Consider the following 17203-nt stretch of genomic DNA (forward strand, 5'->3'; position numbering starts at 1 on the left):
TACACTATTCAACATATAATCAATTTTTAATTATGCCAATTAAAATAATGATAATAACTCTTTAATATTCATATATCATTATGCCATAATTTTTAATTTTTTAAAAATAGACTAGTAATTCTTACTATCATTATATCAATTAATGTCTTAACATAATCAAATGTCTCCTTACCTCAATTTGGCAAAGGCACTTTTTCCCAAGTTTCATTCATTGAGGAAACAAAATCAATTTCCTTGGAGGGCCTTAAAGAAACCCATTATCCATATTGGAGGAATGAGTTTTCTCAAAATCATGTGGAGCCAATGACTCTCCTAATTTCAAAAGTGATATAAACACTAGAATCCAAGGAAAGATAAAGACTCCCTTTTATGTCATTCTTCATGAATGATGAAGTAAATAACCCTTATGGATTTGGTATTTCAGAAGTATGATAGGCATCAATAGAATTTATTATCCAATGGTAGACTTTCAAAAGCTAAGAAGTTTCACATCAAGCGTAACTTGGTCCTGAAATGCTATGTGTGGGTATATGTATGGAGAAATCCACAAGAAGTCAACAATGACTTGTCCATTTTCTAGTCAACTAAAGTTGATTAAGGATGTTGTATATGAATGGTAAGGTGAAGTTTGAACTCAATCATTCTTGAATTATTTGTTCACATAATTAACAAGCACACCAACTTCATAATATGTGGATCTGATCTGGATGGTTTTGATCAAAGTTGACTGTGACTTTTTATCCACATCTCTAGCATATGATTTCTTATGATTGTATGAGAACTAGTTAAATAACTAAATACCATCCAAGTAAATGCATCCAAGTTAAGGAATTCAAAGAATACTTGGGATTGACTACATCAATCCCTTTTTCTAATAATAAAGTATATATGTTAGGAAAAAGTGAGGATTTGTAGAGAAGAAGGATAAGAATTCCACCATATTAATTCTCTATAATGCATCCCAAAGCCTATGAAGCAAAGCATGCCCACCGATAAACTTAGCTTAGTCCACTAGGATCTTTAAATAATCATTTTGTTTGGTACATTTTCTTTCACTTTATTCTAGTTTTTATGGATTGTTATTAGGGGGGTTTTTAAGTAGTCATGTGAGAGTCAGGTGATACTTTTAATGTGAATGGCTCTCAAACAAACAGCTAAAGTGGAACCCTCCAAAGTGGGAGTATCCAACAAGGATTCTACAACCACACCATGGCATGTCATGTTTGACACAAGTATTGTTGGGTGAAGTTGAAAAGTCCAAGTATCATAGCCCCTAAGAAACATCGTAAGAACTCGAGCTCTTATGCAATGCTTCTTAGGGGCTGCAAGATCCTCAATAAAATCATCAATAGAAGAGGCCCCTCTCTTGGTTAGCCTTATTGGTTTCTTCATTAACTCACCTTGGGTTCCATGATAAATAGCAAACCAAGCCCTTGTCAAAGTCCACGATCTTCGACATCCAACTGGCATATCTCCAAGTCCATCTATAACCACTAAAGCCCCAGATAAGATTGTTTACTAAATCCCCTCCACTAGTAAATTGAAGACGATCAACATTTTTGCTACTTTGAGACACAAGTAATTATTTCTACTACAACAGTTAGCCAAAATTTGTTCCCTTTGAGAACTCTTAAATAATTTTGAGGAAGTTGTAGAGTTTCATACGAGTTTGCCTTAGGGAAGAAGGAAAGGCATTCAACTCTAAAGGGCCTGGAACAAAGATTTATAAGAGAAAAGACCACTAGGTCCCAAGGTCCAACATTTTTCATCAGAATTTCTAGGAGAAGGGAAAACAACAAGCAAAGACAGAAAGAGATTTAAAAAATCTTCAGTTCCTCAATCTAAGAAATTCCTATGAAGGGGAAAGACATGAAGAAAAGAGCCTAGCAATAGAAATCCCTCCAACTGAAAAAAGGATATAGAAATGAAGAGACATGGCATTAAAAGGTTTATTTACCCATCATAGAACCTCCCAAAAAATAGGAAAAAGGAAAAAAGGATACATCATAAATAATAACACAATATGACAAACAAAAGTCGTAAAATTTAATCTACAGCCTTCCAAGGAAATTGATTCAAGTTTTTGAGCACAATACTAACAATCCAACTGTTTCTTGCATTGAGATCCCTAAAGGAAACCACCACCCTTAGGACGTATCTGAAGGTACTCTTGAAGATGAAGCTTTTGAGAAGACGAAAATCTCTTTCATGATGCTAACACAGAGATAACAAGGAGAAAAGTGGATGGCAAGAGAGCCTAATGTGTGCACTTGATTTTGATGGAGGAGGAATCAAACTTGTAGATGCTGATACTTTTGGAAAGAAGTATGCTAAGGATTATTTGAAATAGGAAGCAAACTTGGAGAACTAGTTGGTGAGAACATATCAATGAAAACAGAAAGGTGATGTTTGAGAAGTTTAAGTTGAAGGTTTCTGGAATTCAGTGGTAAAAGGGTTGAGGAGCAACATATTCTGTAAGGCAAGTTAAAAATTAGCACATGAACACACATGATGGCAAAGAAAGGAAGTAATTTGAATTGGCAGATTACATAATGGAGTTATACGAAAAGTGTCATTCATTGAAAAAAGGAGTCTCAGTGGTTGGCTCTCATGTGGCAAAGAAAGGAAGTAATTCTTATCAGCAGATTACATAATGGAGTTGTATGAAAAGTGCTATTCATTGAAAAAGGAAATCTCAGTGGTGGAGAACACATCCAAGTTTAACAATCTCTCTCTTTAGCATAGTATTAAAAGGCGTGCTTAACGCACAGCTAGGCCCAAGGCACAATCACTTTCTAGTTGCAGTGCCTCGCTTGTCAATACACGTCCCTCGTCTACTTTTTTTTTTCCTTTTTAAACACTTTTATTCTTGAAATTACTAATTGTATATTGAAATTTATATAATTTCATTACTTTTTTGTTAAATGCTTCTTTTAAATGTTTGGAATCTTAATTTTTTTATTGATTGGAATAGATTTTGAATCATATTTTATAAAATTAATAAGCATTTTAGGCCACGTTTTACTTCACTAAGACACACACCTTGTGTTGTGCCTTGTGCCTAAGCTATAGGAGACTTCAGCACCTTAGGTGCGCCTTGCACCTTTTAAAACTATGCACTTTACATTATTTAGAGAAATTCAAAAAATGACAGCTCATCATTACCTTTCAACTTGAATCCATCCATTAGAGATGCAATGGGGTTGTTCATCTGTTCAACATAAGAGATGCTTGACAAGGTAGCTTAGTGGCAGAAGGGTGGAAAACCACATATTCAATGTTTAAGGGTATTAAGGTGCCTGACAATGTGATTGACTGGCTGAAAAACTTGTGATAATGTTGTTTTGCATTCTAAACCTTTTAGGTTGACGGAATTTGGAGTAATAAAAGAACATGATTATTAACCCTAGACTCTTTTACATTCATTTCTTGCTTCAGATATATCATAACTACTCTTTTTTTATCTTCTTTTTTTTTTTTTTTTGCAATTAATTTTAGCAGGAATGGATTACTCTCATCACAGCAGCATACAGCATGGCTGATTGCTTTTGCCGATCAGTATGATAAGCATATGCTGATATGAATGATAGGCTGGAGCTCCAAAAGGTGCTCAGAACAATAACATATCCATTAACAATATATATGTACCGTAATCCATGACCAGTAAAATGCCAACCAAAGACTCAAATTAGCAAAATTACTTACAGCCAATGGTTCTGGTGGCTGCAGTGCAGCTGATAAGAATTCTCCAATACTCCCAACCTGAAGACTTTTTATTTGCAAGCATAGAGAATTCAAAGGAGTTCTCAGCAGTTCAGGAAGTTGATATTCAGAAAAAGCTTCATAAACACATGAGGGGTATAGGTGGTAACATTCCCCTGGCTGCACACGACCAGCCCTACCTCTTCTCTGTAACCCAGGTATCACACATTATGATGGATATTTGCATAAAAAATTATGACAGATAGGAGGTAAAGCAGAAAGTAAAGATGCATCAGAGAAGGCAATGACAGTGCTATGACAGCACAAAAGCATTGAATGAGATGTCCCACATTCCTGCCTACCATGTATAACAACTTCTCAAACTAGTTCAACACTCATATAAACCATACCTAACTAAGCATCAATGAAATAGTTAGCATGCCATACAGGACCCAGATCGAGCAAAGAAGTTTGAGCAAGCAAATAAAATACCCACCACTTACGAATGTGCATGCCCATCCACATGATTTTTAAAGAAGAATATAATCCAAATGCAGAAAAGTTCAAGAGAGAACCATCCCTCAATTTGAACAACTGATAAATTTTTTATTAAAGGATTTGGATTGTAACCATGCTTTTAATGGATAGCATAGAACAAAGCATTTTCTTTTAAATGATAAAATAGCAATACATGTTATGAGTCTTTGTCTCAGTAAGGCATGTATAGGATACAAGGTACTCACTTGTCGGGCAGAAGCTTGTGATATCCAAGATGGCAGTAGACAAGGGGTATTATTCAAGGCATCATAGGTGGTTTCTTTTGCTTTCCCACAGTCAACAACAAAAACTACATCATTGATTGTAATGCTTGCTTCTGCCATATTTGTTGCAAGAACTATCTTACGTACATTAGGAGGCGGCTTCTCAAATATGAGTTTCTGCAAATGACCGGAGAAAATAATCAATAATAATCTGCATTTGCAGCCCTGGGAATCAAATGCCAATAACATACCACAAGGGATACTAGAATTGTAAGTTGTAAGCAGCATGGAACGTGGCTAAGGTGGCATCGAACCCCTTGCCCAAAGTAAATATTAGTCATACAGTAGAAGAAGCTTCCAAGCGATTTCCATTTTTTAGAAACCATAACAATAATAAAAAAAATAAAATATAAAAAGATAGAGGGGAAAAACCCAAATAATTATAAATTTATTTTAATTTTCTTTTCATTCAAGAAACTCAGACAAAAGCTCCCCATATTTTGGTTTCAAGTTCAAGCACATTATATCTTTCTCCCCTATTCTGACCATCACAGTTTTCTGAAAACTAAAATCAAGCACAACCACAACTGCTTGTTAGGCAGTGAAAAATGAAAGGAAATATAAGCACACAAACCTCACCAAATATTTTCACTAAATTTAGGGGTACACACAGTAAAGGGTAAGGCGCATTCTTTACACATCAAATAAGAGCATCTTACTTCAATTTATACAAAATAACGAAAAAGTTAACCAACAGAGGTCAGCCATGTGCTATGTTAAAGAGACAAGCACCCCTTATTCAAGCACTCAGTTTTGTTCTGAATCTCCTGATTCACATCCATCTCACAGCATTTTTTCTGTTTTAACAGGTTATTCCAGCTCCTCCTAAACTATTCAAACCATGGTTTCACAATGAGTTATCCTTTTGTTTGATATAAAGTGACCAAAAGATAAGATCCCTTATTTTTTGCCAAAAATACAAAAATTCCACCAACAAACTAGAAATAGACAATGAATATGTCAATCGAGATCTCAAACTTCAAAACAAGTCCTTGAAATTAAAAATAAAAGTAAATAAAAGAACTTTTGTAAACTTGATATTCCAAGTCTCATGGTTTGTTTGAACACTTACGCTTATTAAATTTGAGTTCTACCAATTATTAGAGTGTTCATGAGAGTTGTTGGTCCATTGAGGGAAAGTGGGGCCTTTCAAATTGTTGGTCCTCCAATTGTCTACCTAAGTTTAGCAATTTCTTACGTATGCCAACAGAGGGGTTCCAGGGGGAGATTTTGAGCCTTCTTAAGAGGATGAAAACGAGGAGAGAGTAAGGCAAAAGGAGGACTATTTCTGTGTCTTCAAGGTTTAAAAGAGAACTAAAAAAACTAGAGTGTTCAGTGAATTACAATGAAATAGGCAGGGAGAGCGGGCTTGGCAGAGTAAGGGGGGCTTGTGTATCGGGTTACAAATGAAATTAAGAATTTTAACCTGGAATGTGAGAAGGGTCAATGACTGTGATAAAAGGAATGTAGTTAAGCCAATGATTAGATCACGAAAGGTGGACTTAGTTTGTTTGCATGAAACTAAAATTCAAGAAATATCTACTAGTTTGGTGCGAAGTCTAGGAGTGGGCAAATGATTAGATTGGGGAGTGGTGAATTTGAGGGGTGCAACAAGAGGGGTTTTAGTGTTTTGAGATAACTGGGTTTTGAGTTGATTGGAATCAAAGTGGGTCAATGTTTGATATCATGCCAGTTTAAAAATTGCAAGGATGGTTTCTTTTCGATTTTTACAAGGGTGTAGAGCCTTACGTTGAAGAGAGGTAGAGAGTTTCTAGGATGATCTAGGGGCCATTAGGGGTTATGCAATGACCCCTAGTGCATTGGAGATGATTTTAACATGATTAGATATCCAAGCAAACATAGTAGAGAACGCAGGTTGTCCTTAACCATGAGGAGATTCTTAGAGGTCATTGAGGACTTGGAACTAAGAGACCTTCCTTTCCAATAAGGGGGCTTTTACTTGAAGGGGTGGTTTGAACAATCAAGCTACGTATTCTTGGTATTTGAGGATTGGGAGCGTCACTTTAGTGGGATTGTGTAGTGCGTATTACCTAGGCCGGTGTCTGATCATTTCCCCATTTTATAGGATGTGGGAGGGCTAAGGAGAGGCCCTACTCCTTTCAAATCTGAAAATATGAGGTTGAAGGAGGAGGGCTTTAAAGGGTTGCTAAAAAGCTACCAGTAGGGGTTTTATTTTAGTGGATCCTTCAACTTTATTCTGGAAATAAAATTGAAAGTTTTGAAGTCCAACTTGAAAATTTGGAACAAAGAAGTGCTTGACAAAGAAGATGTTAGAAAGGAGATGGCTATGCAACAAGTGGCTTTTTAGGATTCAAAGGATAGGTTTAACACCTTGAAGGTGGAGGAGGTGGAAACCAGAAAGGAGGCAAAAGAGGATTTCAAAAAATGGGTCCCTCTGAAGGACATTTCCTAGAGAGAAAAATCAAGGGAAGTGTGCTTGCAAGAGGGCGACAGAAACACTAGCCTTTTCCATAAGACGGTTAATGCTCATAATAGGAACTTTTTGGACAAGATTAAAATAAATGGAACTCGGTTTTCAAAAGAGAATGAAATCAAAGACGGGGTGGTTCAAGCCTTTCAAAATCTTTTGGCTAATCCTGAGGAGTAGAGACCTAGCATTAATGGTTTATCTTTTGATGGATAGGAGAACAAGATGTTGCAAGGCTAGAGGAGTCATTCTCAATTGAAGAGGTCTTGTTCGCCCTTTTGGACCTTAAGGGAGTGTCAAATCTTGATGGCTTCTCTATGGCATTCTGATAGTTTAGTTGGGAATTTGTCAAGGACGAGGTGACAAGTTTTTGAAAGAATTCTACAAGCAGGGCAAATTTTTAGAGAGCTTGAATGCAACTTTTCTGGTTTTAATTCTAAAAAAAAAAAAAGGGAGCTGAAGGCCTTAGCAATTTTAAGACTATTAGTTTATTGGTGGAATTTATAAGTTGATGGCCAAAGTGCTAGCCATTAGACTAGAGAAGGTGATAGGTAAAATGGTTTCCAAGTCCCAAAATGCCTTTATGAGGGGCAGACAAATATTGGATGCGGTGTTTATTGCTAAAGAAGTCATTGACTCAATATTGAAAAGTAATGATTGTAGTGTTCTTTGCAAGCTTGACATCCATAAGGCTTATGGTCATGTATATTGAAACTTCCAGCTTTTGGTTGTACAAAAGATGGATTTTGGAAAGAAGTGGATTGGTTGGATAAAGTGGTGCATTTCTACAGCAAGGTTCTCCCTTGTCAATGGCACACTATCTGGCTTTTTTCAAAACTCTAAGGATTTGAGGCAAAAGGATCCTTTTCTTTTATAAGTAAATAAAGAGAATATATTAAAAACGCTTGCAAAATGGTGCAATAAAGTACACGCGGAGTATATAAAAAAGGCCACAAGGCAAGCAAGAAAGCAATCACCAACCACCCTTACATTGACCAACCCCCAAGAGAGTTGTACTGACACTATCAAGAGAACCCAAAAACATAAAAAGACCCCAGAAACACAACACAAATCCCCCTAAACCTAGATGCAACCCATTTCCCTCACCAAAAACTGAAAGCAAGACAACAATCTCACAAAGTGAGTGGTCACTCCCCGGTGATCCTTCTCATTCCCCTGCTAGTGAGAGGAGAACTCTTATAATTAATCAAGCACTCTAGTTTTCATATTTCCCTCTCAAAACAGAATGACGAAGGAAGAATCCTCTTTCTCCCTAAGACTTTAACCTCATGCCCTTTTCTAGACTCCAATTTCCTCAACAGGCTCAAAAGGGAGTTGATCTCTTTTTCACATCCCGCAACTGGCATCCCTAAGTAGTTGCTGAAATTGACCAACTTACTAGGAAGGCTAACAAGATCCTCCCCCACTAAATCAGAACCAAGCTCCAAAGCCTTTGAGGGCTCCAACTCCTCGATCTTACCTACCAACTCCTTTCCCAAAGTACCATTCACAGCACTCCCCAAAACTCTAACAAATTATCATCTTGAAGCAACATCTCTTGAGCTTAAAGACCCCAAAGGAGAGGGGAAGAAGAGCTAGAAAACCTGTTCACCTCCACTAAGAGGGCTTCGTCAATGATCGCAACACAGGAACATGCCATCACCGATGCTGGCAACGACTCCTTCCTCTCTCCCACGACACTATCGCATCTCCATTGCTCAATCGCATGAGCCTTTATAGAAAACCTACTCCCTTTGAGAAGCCCTAATGAGCCCACCTCTCCCCCAAACAAGTCCATTGACACACGACCCTCCCTTAAGACCCCCACAATAGTCAAACTTGTCTTTTCCTTAGCTTGGCCTACACTTAACCCTTCTCCCACGTTCACAACTATTATCCAAAATGGCCTTTGAAACAACATGCCCACTTGGGTCTCAAGCCTCAAAAACACGGCCTCTAGGTTCCTAGGCCCCATTGAGCCCCTGTTAGCCCAAACTTTTTAGGTCCCAAACTCAGCCCACCATGGCCTCCTTTAAAGCAAGGATCATCCAAACAGTCCCTCCCGTCACCAGTTGTACTCCTCTCACCGCCACCTAGGTTTTCACCCCTCTCCTACAGCTTTTGCAAAACAAAAAGTTGCACTCTCACCTACTTGATATGGCCTGCCACTAAGGCAATAAGTCAACGTCTGTAGACCATCAAGGATGCACTTCTTTTCCCACTCCCACTCTGACGTGTGAATCATCCTTTGCATCACCCCTTTCCTCCAACTTGCAAGACTCACTGCAACTGCTTCTCAGAACCACCACCGAAAAACTGTGTGGAGCTACCAACCACAACTAAATGGAAAAATTGAAGAACCCCACTACCACTATCAACGAGTTGGGCATGGCTCTCCCATCAAACTTTACTAGAATCCTCACCCACTATAGATGAGACAAAAGAGTTACGTCTTCTTCCACAACAACAAAACCTCCACAAACGTCCCCTAGCTTCTTAAGCAACTCCTGACTTCACATATGCAAAGGGAGTCCCAACACTCTCACCCATACTTCCTTAGCGAAACCCCCCTTAAGCAAACACCCAACCTTAAGAGTCCATTCCAAATGCAAAACTTTCACCTTAAGCTTTCTTGAACCTCTTGCTAGCACCCTCTCAGCCTCAAAACTATCTTCAAAATCAAACAAAAGGTTCCCCCAAAAATTGAGATCTTCACCTCCCTCCCTCCCCCTCCTCCCCCTTTCCTCCTCTCCCCTTTCAAGACCAAATATTAGTCATGAAACTATTCAATGAGACTACCTCCAATGACAAGTTTGAAACCTCTCCAAACCACCCTACCAAACACCAATGCAATTGTTCCTCCCAACACTTCACCTCACTCTCCCCAATCTGAAGTCGAATAGCTTATCCCACCACACCCAAGTCCTTACTCCTTCCTAGCCACATTTGCATTAAGTTCCAAAATCTATACTTCTATAGAGGATACGGCTCTCTTAGCCTCAGCTAAGGAGGCAAATCCTAGAAAAACAAAACTTCTCTGCTATAGTGGACCACCCCTCATGGAGGCCCCTCCCTTCATGGAAGATCAATGAAAATCTCTTCATCTCCTCAGCCACAAAAAGCAAAACAAAAACCTCCCTACTCCATTCAAACAACGCTTCAACTTGAACTTCCTCCCACCCTCCTACCAAGCTTTACTCCACCTCACCAAGTCTTCATCTCTGAAGCAAGCTTCCACCCCTTCCAACAAGCACCATAGACTCCAATCCTTGAACCTAATCCAAGCTAAAAGACCTCTGCTCTTTCCACAATAATGTGTCCCAACTATAGTTTTAAAAGGCTCGAGGCGCACTAAGGCGCAAAGTAGTCCTGGAGCCTGAGGCACAAGGCACACCTAAGGCGCGGGCTTTAGTGAAGTGAGGCGCACCCTATTTTCCCTCTATTTTTCCCCTATTTTCCAGCACGGCTGAGGCTAGGGCACGATTGGGAGTGGTCTCGGGTTGAGAAAGACTAGAAAAGGGTGCTGGAAGGGAGGAACAGTCCAAAACGGCGTCGTTTTGGCCTGTTTTTTTTTTTTTAAAGGAACAGGCTCCAAAATGACGTTGTTTTGGCCTGTTCCTTTAAAAAAAAAAACAGGCCAAAACGACGCTATTTTGGACCCACAAAATAAAAAAAAAAAAAAAAATAGGGCTTAGCCCAACCCTCTGCAACCCAACAGAAAAAGGAGAAGGAGGGCATACCTGGTAGGAGGCAAGTCAGGCGATCGCGTCGCGCCTTGCATGCCTAAGCGGCACCTTCGTGAAGGGGAGTCGCCTGCCTTCAAGCGAGGCGCCGGAGGGTGGCGTCGCGCCACCCCGAGCCTAGGCGCGCCTTTCACAACTATGGTCCCAACTTCCCCCCCACCCACCTCTACAAAAATATGAAAGGACTTTGAGTCCAATACAAACCAACATCGGCCTCCCCTCGCAGCCATTCTCACACAACCTCTCACATTCTCTCACAAAGTCCAACACCAATTGTAGAACATAAACTGTTGAATTATCCTCTTTGGAAAATTCGAGGCAAGGGGATCCTCTCTTACCCTGTTTATTCGTGAACGCTATAAAGGTTCTTAGTTACCTTATTAAGAGGGCTTGAGTGGAGGTTTTTATTGGGTTGTAGGATAAGGGGAAAGGGTGGTGCAGGGGTTCAAATCTCTCATTTGTTATTTGTTGATGATACTGTTGTTTCTTATGAGGTTTCACAAGATTAGATGGTTTTTTTAGGTTGGTTGATAATGTGGTTCGAGGTCATTTCAAGGTTGAGAATTAAATTGGATAAAAGAGAGTTATTACCAATGGGGAGGGTGGAGAACTTACAAGACTTGTCCTTAGAGTATGGTTGTAAGGTGGGCGCCCTCCCTTCTTCTTACTTGGGCCTTCCTTTGGGTGCCTTGTTTAAATCCATGACAGCTTGGAAAGGGATAGAGGAGAAGATTTGCAAAAGGTTAGCATGTGGAAAAAACAATATATTCCTAAATAAGGGAGAATTACTCTAGTTCGAAGCACCTTTTCTAATATATCTATTTACTTTATGCCTTTGTTGTGCATGCCAAGGTAGGTCAAATTAAGGTTAAAGCAAATTCAGAGGGACTTTCTATGGGCTTGGAGGGCTCTCACTCGGAAACCTTACTTAGGTGGATGGTTGTTTGTTTAGATAAAAGGAAAGGTGGTTTGGGTCTTTCAGCACTCAATAGCACCCTCCTTTGTAGATGGTGTTGGTGTTTGTTAATGAAAAGGGAGCACTTTGAGAACAAGTCATCAAGGGGAAATATTGAGAAGAAGGGGGTGGCGCTCTCATGCAATGCAGGAGGGGTATGGTGTTGGGTTATAAAAAGCCATAAGGAAGGATTGGGACCTTTTAAGTAGTAAAATTTCATTCATAATGGGTAATGGTCAAAGGGTAAGATTTTGGAAGAATAAGTGGTGTGGAGATGATCCGTTGTGTGTTACTTTCCCTTCTATATTTGCCTTGATTGTTTCAAAAGAGGCATGAATGGCAGATGTTTAGGACTATTCGGTTGAAGAAAGCAATTGGAACCCTTGTTTCTCTCGGTCTTTCAATGATTAGGAGATGAAAATTGTGGAGTAGTTCCTTTTGAGAATTCAAGAGAAGATGGTGATTAGGGATGTGGAAGATAAGGTGCTTTGGACAAAGTCAAAGAGCAGAAACTTTTTTGTCAAAACTCTTTATCTTGCTCTAGAGTCAAGAGATTGAGTCCCTTTTCCAATGAGTGTCATTTGGAGATCCTGCGTGCCTCTTAAGGTGAGTTTTTTCGCTTAGAAGGTGACATGGGGAAAGGTCTTAACTTTGGATTAGGTTCAGAGGAGGGGGTGGTCCTTAGCAAATAAATGTTTCCTTTGCCACAACAAAGAAGAACCCATTGACCACAATCTTGTTCATTGTTGAAAGATTAGGGTTCTATGATTGCTCTCTTTGGCGTGTCTTGAGTCCTTCCCAACACAGTTTAGAGAGACCTTTTTTGGTTGGCATGGTTCCTTCAAGAGTAAGAAACGCAAAAAGGAATAGATGATGGTCTTTGTCTTTAATAGATGTTGGTTGCCCCCTTATGTATCTTGTGAAAAGTTTGGAAGGAAAGAAATAGAATTGCTTTTGAAAATGAGGAGCTATCATACCAAAGGCTGAAGAACTCTCTTGTTTGTAATTTGTGATCTTGAACTAAGGTGTTTATAGATGATGGTCTTTGTCTTTAATCAACTTCTTTGATTGGTTGGGTTCTAGGTAAGGGTTGGTGTTGTTTGTTGCAACCCCTCCTTGCTTTTGGCTCTGCCTTTAGGCAACCGATGTATATTTCCTATATGCTTAGGGGCACTCTTTTGGCACCCCTTTCTATATATGCACTTTCATAAAAACCTCTAAAGAAAGGGTTTCTAAACTTAAACTATGATTAAATTTGTGCCAACCCACATTTCCCAGCCAAACCACTTTAGAATCAATGGATTAATGCATACCACAACCTACTCCAACATGAAAGTTACTGCATGGTTTTAGAAGATGCCTAAACTTCTACACAGGATGTTACAAATAGGCTTATGGAATATTAAATCCATGTATATGAGAGAGAGAAAGAAACTAAGAGAGATGGAAAGCAAGAGACAGAGACAGAAACAGAGACAGGTATGGAGATAGAGACGGAGAGAGAGAATGTGATAATATACTCATTATGGGGAAAATGATGACACCAATAGTTGCCATCTGTAATGCTAATTCAAGAAGAAAATAGTTGACAGACGAAAAAGTTTTACAATTTTTAACAACTTGACTGCCAAAGGAAAATTAAATGAATTCCATTTTTAATCAGAAGCAATAATCATAATCACAAATGATTTCTTTTTTTTCCCCCCTTTAAATAGCTCTTAATGGCAAGTAGTAAACACATTGATGACCAGCTCATATGTTTGCCCTACTTGATGGATCTATTTCGAAAGCTTCATAGACCAAATCAGCCTAGAAGATGATTCAATTTGCTGGTTTTTCTTTAAGACTGACACGATATATTTTACAATAAAAAACGGAAGACCAAAGCTTGAGGAAATTTCTCAAAATTAAAATCCTTGATTACAGGAATAGAATAGGAAACATTCTTACCTGTTCAGAAGTTGCCATTGAACCATGGCACGTAAGCAGCAGAACTCTATTAGGATCCCCTAGGAGGGGATGAGCTCTAATTTGATCCCTCAAACAACTAATGTCCTCCCAACCTGTCATGAATACTAACACAGCACCTGGCCGTTCTTTCCGACATATGTGGCATAAAACTGCCTCAATAAGATTAAATCCCATGCAATCAGGCGTCCAACATGACAGCGAATCACGTACTCCAGAGCTATAATTCTCAAAGCTTGACTTAGTAAGAGCATCCTGTCCAAAAAAAAAATATATTCAAAACCCCATTACACCACTTGTATTGTAAAATAAAATTAAAAAAAAAAAATTAATTACAGCATACAGCCTTTTTTAATTGTTTTCCTTCATAATAAGAAATACTAGGGAGTGGGAGAATTCTGAATTTCTGCCTGGGCCCTCAATTAGAACAATATGAAAAAAAAAATTACAAATGAATCTATTTAAGTACTATGTGAAAAACTACAAATGAATCTACTAAAATTTTAGTACTAGAAGTTTTAGTGCCTTCAAAGAAACTTTGTTGCCCCATTTTTTAATGCTACTTGCTTTTGAGTATACATGACAAATTGGAAGGTAAGGCATCGTGTTAACAGAAAGCATCAGTCTTACACCAGACCAAACTGTCAAATGAGTGAACTAGAAAACTGGAGAAATAACTGGGCAAGGTTACACCATCAAACCAGATTGTATAATATATTTCAAAAAATTTCCCCAGGGATGCAACTTCTAGCTGGCAATGAAACCTGGAACATTAACACTAACACTTATCCATTTCAACAACCTAATCCACGCATGACATCTATTTCCAAAACCTTTCTTAGTCGATATGATCTAAGAAGCCCTAATGCTAATTAATTTTTATCAGAAACAAAATACATATTAAATATAGATAAAAAGTAAATGAAAAGGATGAGGAATCCTCCAATCAAAAAATGACTAAACTCCACTATACAAGGAGCCATAGACAAATGGTTTAGTCCACACAAAGATAATACCATAGCATCTCCTCAATCCCAATCTAAGCTCCTCTTGTAGTCATCCAAACACTTTTGTTCTATACACTGAAGACCAATCAAAGCTGAAACAAAATTGAGAGAAATGCCTTTAAAAGTAGATGTGCAAGGGGCAAAGAGAGAAGGATAAAAGTGAATTAGATCCCATAGTGTCTTTGACATCTTCCACTCAATCCTCAAAAATCCTAACATTTCTCTCCAGCCACAAAATCCAAATCAGTGTGAGATAAGCAATTTGCCAAAAGATCTTGCCTCTAATAAAGCTCCCCAAATATATGAGATGATCATCATGTCACACATACTCCTCTGTGGAGCCCAATCCATCCTAACTTACCTGAATAGATTGTTCCATAGCCCAAAGTTATCAAACAATGTTGAAAAAAAAAAAAAAAAAAGATGATCAACTATTTCTCCACTCCCCATACACTAAGTGCACTAGTCTAGACTAAAGGCTTTATAAGGTCTTCTTAACTATAGCATGTCATTGGTATTTACCTTCTTGTATGTCACTAGCCAAGCAAAGGTCTTAACCTTAGATGAGGCTTTAGATTTCCATAAAAACTTGGCTAGAAAAAAGGAAACCAGATCTGATATACTAGACAAAGCCATTGAGAAGGATTTTAATAAGAATAAGCTTGAAGACAATAATGATCAGGTTCTCGCATCTGAGATTGTTGAAGACAAATGCACACGAGTGAGAGAGGAGTTAAGTTTCCTAGGTCCTCAATCTCCAAGTCTATGAGCTTACAACAGAAATTAAAATTCCAAGAAAAAAAAAAAGTTGCCAATGATAGTTGTGATGGTAAGATTTTTAACTATGACAACTCTAAAGAGACTTGAAAATCAAGAACAAAGAGGTTGATCCCCTTACTACAAATCTTCCCAGAAACAAATTCTTACCACTACAAAACAGGTGTGTGCAAAAAAACTCCAAAAAATCCTATGCAATGCCCTTCTAGGGGCAACGATGTGGCCATCTAACAAAATGTTAGCATCCCACCCATTCAAATATGTCCCATAAATGCTCAATATGGCCTGATGACAAAGAGAATTCCTTAGGAAACCATAAAGCCACTTCACTAAGAGAGCATCATTCCTTAGAGAAATCTTCTGAAACCCCAAGCTTGTAATCTCCTTAGGCTTACATAGTAGGTCACAATTGATGGGATGATCTTTCTTCCCTCTCTAAACCCTGATTAGAGAAAATCTCCTTGCAATTTCTCAATCTTTAAAGCCATTGATAATGGAATCTTGAAAAAAGATAAGAAGTAACTAGGAATGTAAGACAAGCATGATCGAATTAGAGTTATTCTTCGACTCGATGACAAGAAGGTTTTTTCCCAAAATCAAATCTTCTCAAAATTCTATCAATCACTAGATCCCAAGACACACTTTCCTTTATATTCCCCCACTAATGGAAGACCTAGCTAAGTTAAAGGTGACTCTAAGATTTTACATTCAAGCATCAAGGCTACCTTGGAAATCAAATCCTAACTCATGTGATAACCGTTGAAGATTCTTAAATTGAGTTCAATACCAAAGAGAGTACTCTTGTCTAAATTGATCTTAAGACCTGATACATGCCCAAAAACCAACAAGATTGGTTCAAGGCTTTGCAACTTTTCCATAGAAACTCTAGAAAAAAAAAGATGGTATTGTCTGCGAATTGCAAATAGACGCCCTAGCCCTACTCTTACCCATTAGAAAGACTTCTAAACCATTCTCTTCCACTCTCAACAATATCATACTTAAAACATTAGTTGCTATGGTGAAAAAGAATGGGGAAAGAGCATCACCTTATCTTAAAACCTTGGATGCCTTATCCCATCCTATGGCACTTTCATTCACTAAGGCCGTAAAAAAGAGCAACCCCTCATCCAAGACCTCCATATTGTACTAAACCCTGTTCTTTCTAACGAATGGTCTAAAAAACCCTAGTCCACATTTTTTTTTTCAGAAACAACCATTCATTGATAATGAATTGAAAGTACACGTGAAAATGAGGAATCCTTCCCAAAGATACAAAAATATGGTTAAACAGAGCAAGTAGGTCAATTTCCCAAAATATAAATATAAAACAAGAGTTATACCTTAATATATTGCCAAAAGAAATTTACATAGGAAGGCCACTCTAATCCTGGTCCACATAGCCAAAGGCTTTTTCAAAATCTACCTCTTCCACTCTGTACATCTTTTTTGATCCACCATTTCATTAGATATCAAAAGTGCATCTTAAATTTGTCTTCTCTCAATAAAAGCTCCTTGGGAAACATAAATGGTTTCACAAAGGACTCTTTCGATATGCTTTGATAAGACTTTAGCTATGATCTTATAGAAGCTAGTGGTGAAGCTGATAGGTCTGAAATTTGAGATTTTTTTGTTTGAGTCCTTTTCAACACAAGAGGAATGAAGGTATCATTAGTGATTTGATTTTGTTATCCCATAATTGTAAAACTCTGAGAACAACATTTGGTATATCCTCCTAAGTTACATCCTAAGACTCCTAAAACGCTATAATGGTGAAACCATCT

At 38.3% G+C, this 17203-nt stretch overlaps 1 protein-coding gene across 2 annotated transcripts in view; it reads right to left on the bottom strand.

Moving 5' to 3' along the window:
- The window catches only part of LOC100251493 (DExH-box ATP-dependent RNA helicase DExH3), a 75892-nt gene that overhangs the window by 24838 nt on the left and 33851 nt on the right, over positions 1-17203 (bottom strand). For both annotated transcript variants that reach the window (XM_002269751.5, XM_010666899.3), the window contains exons 10-12: positions 13621-13893; positions 4446-4640; positions 3706-3909 (exon numbers count right to left, since the gene is read on the bottom strand). In XM_002269751.5, the coding sequence (XP_002269787.1) occupies positions 3706-3909; positions 4446-4640; positions 13621-13893 (672 nt within the window). The remainder of the gene's footprint in view (positions 1-3705; positions 3910-4445; positions 4641-13620; positions 13894-17203) is intronic.

The sequence above is a fragment of the Vitis vinifera genome, chromosome 18, assembly GCF_030704535.1.
Source record: "Vitis vinifera cultivar Pinot Noir 40024 chromosome 18, ASM3070453v1".
Lineage (NCBI taxonomy): Eukaryota > Viridiplantae > Streptophyta > Magnoliopsida > Vitales > Vitaceae > Vitis > Vitis vinifera.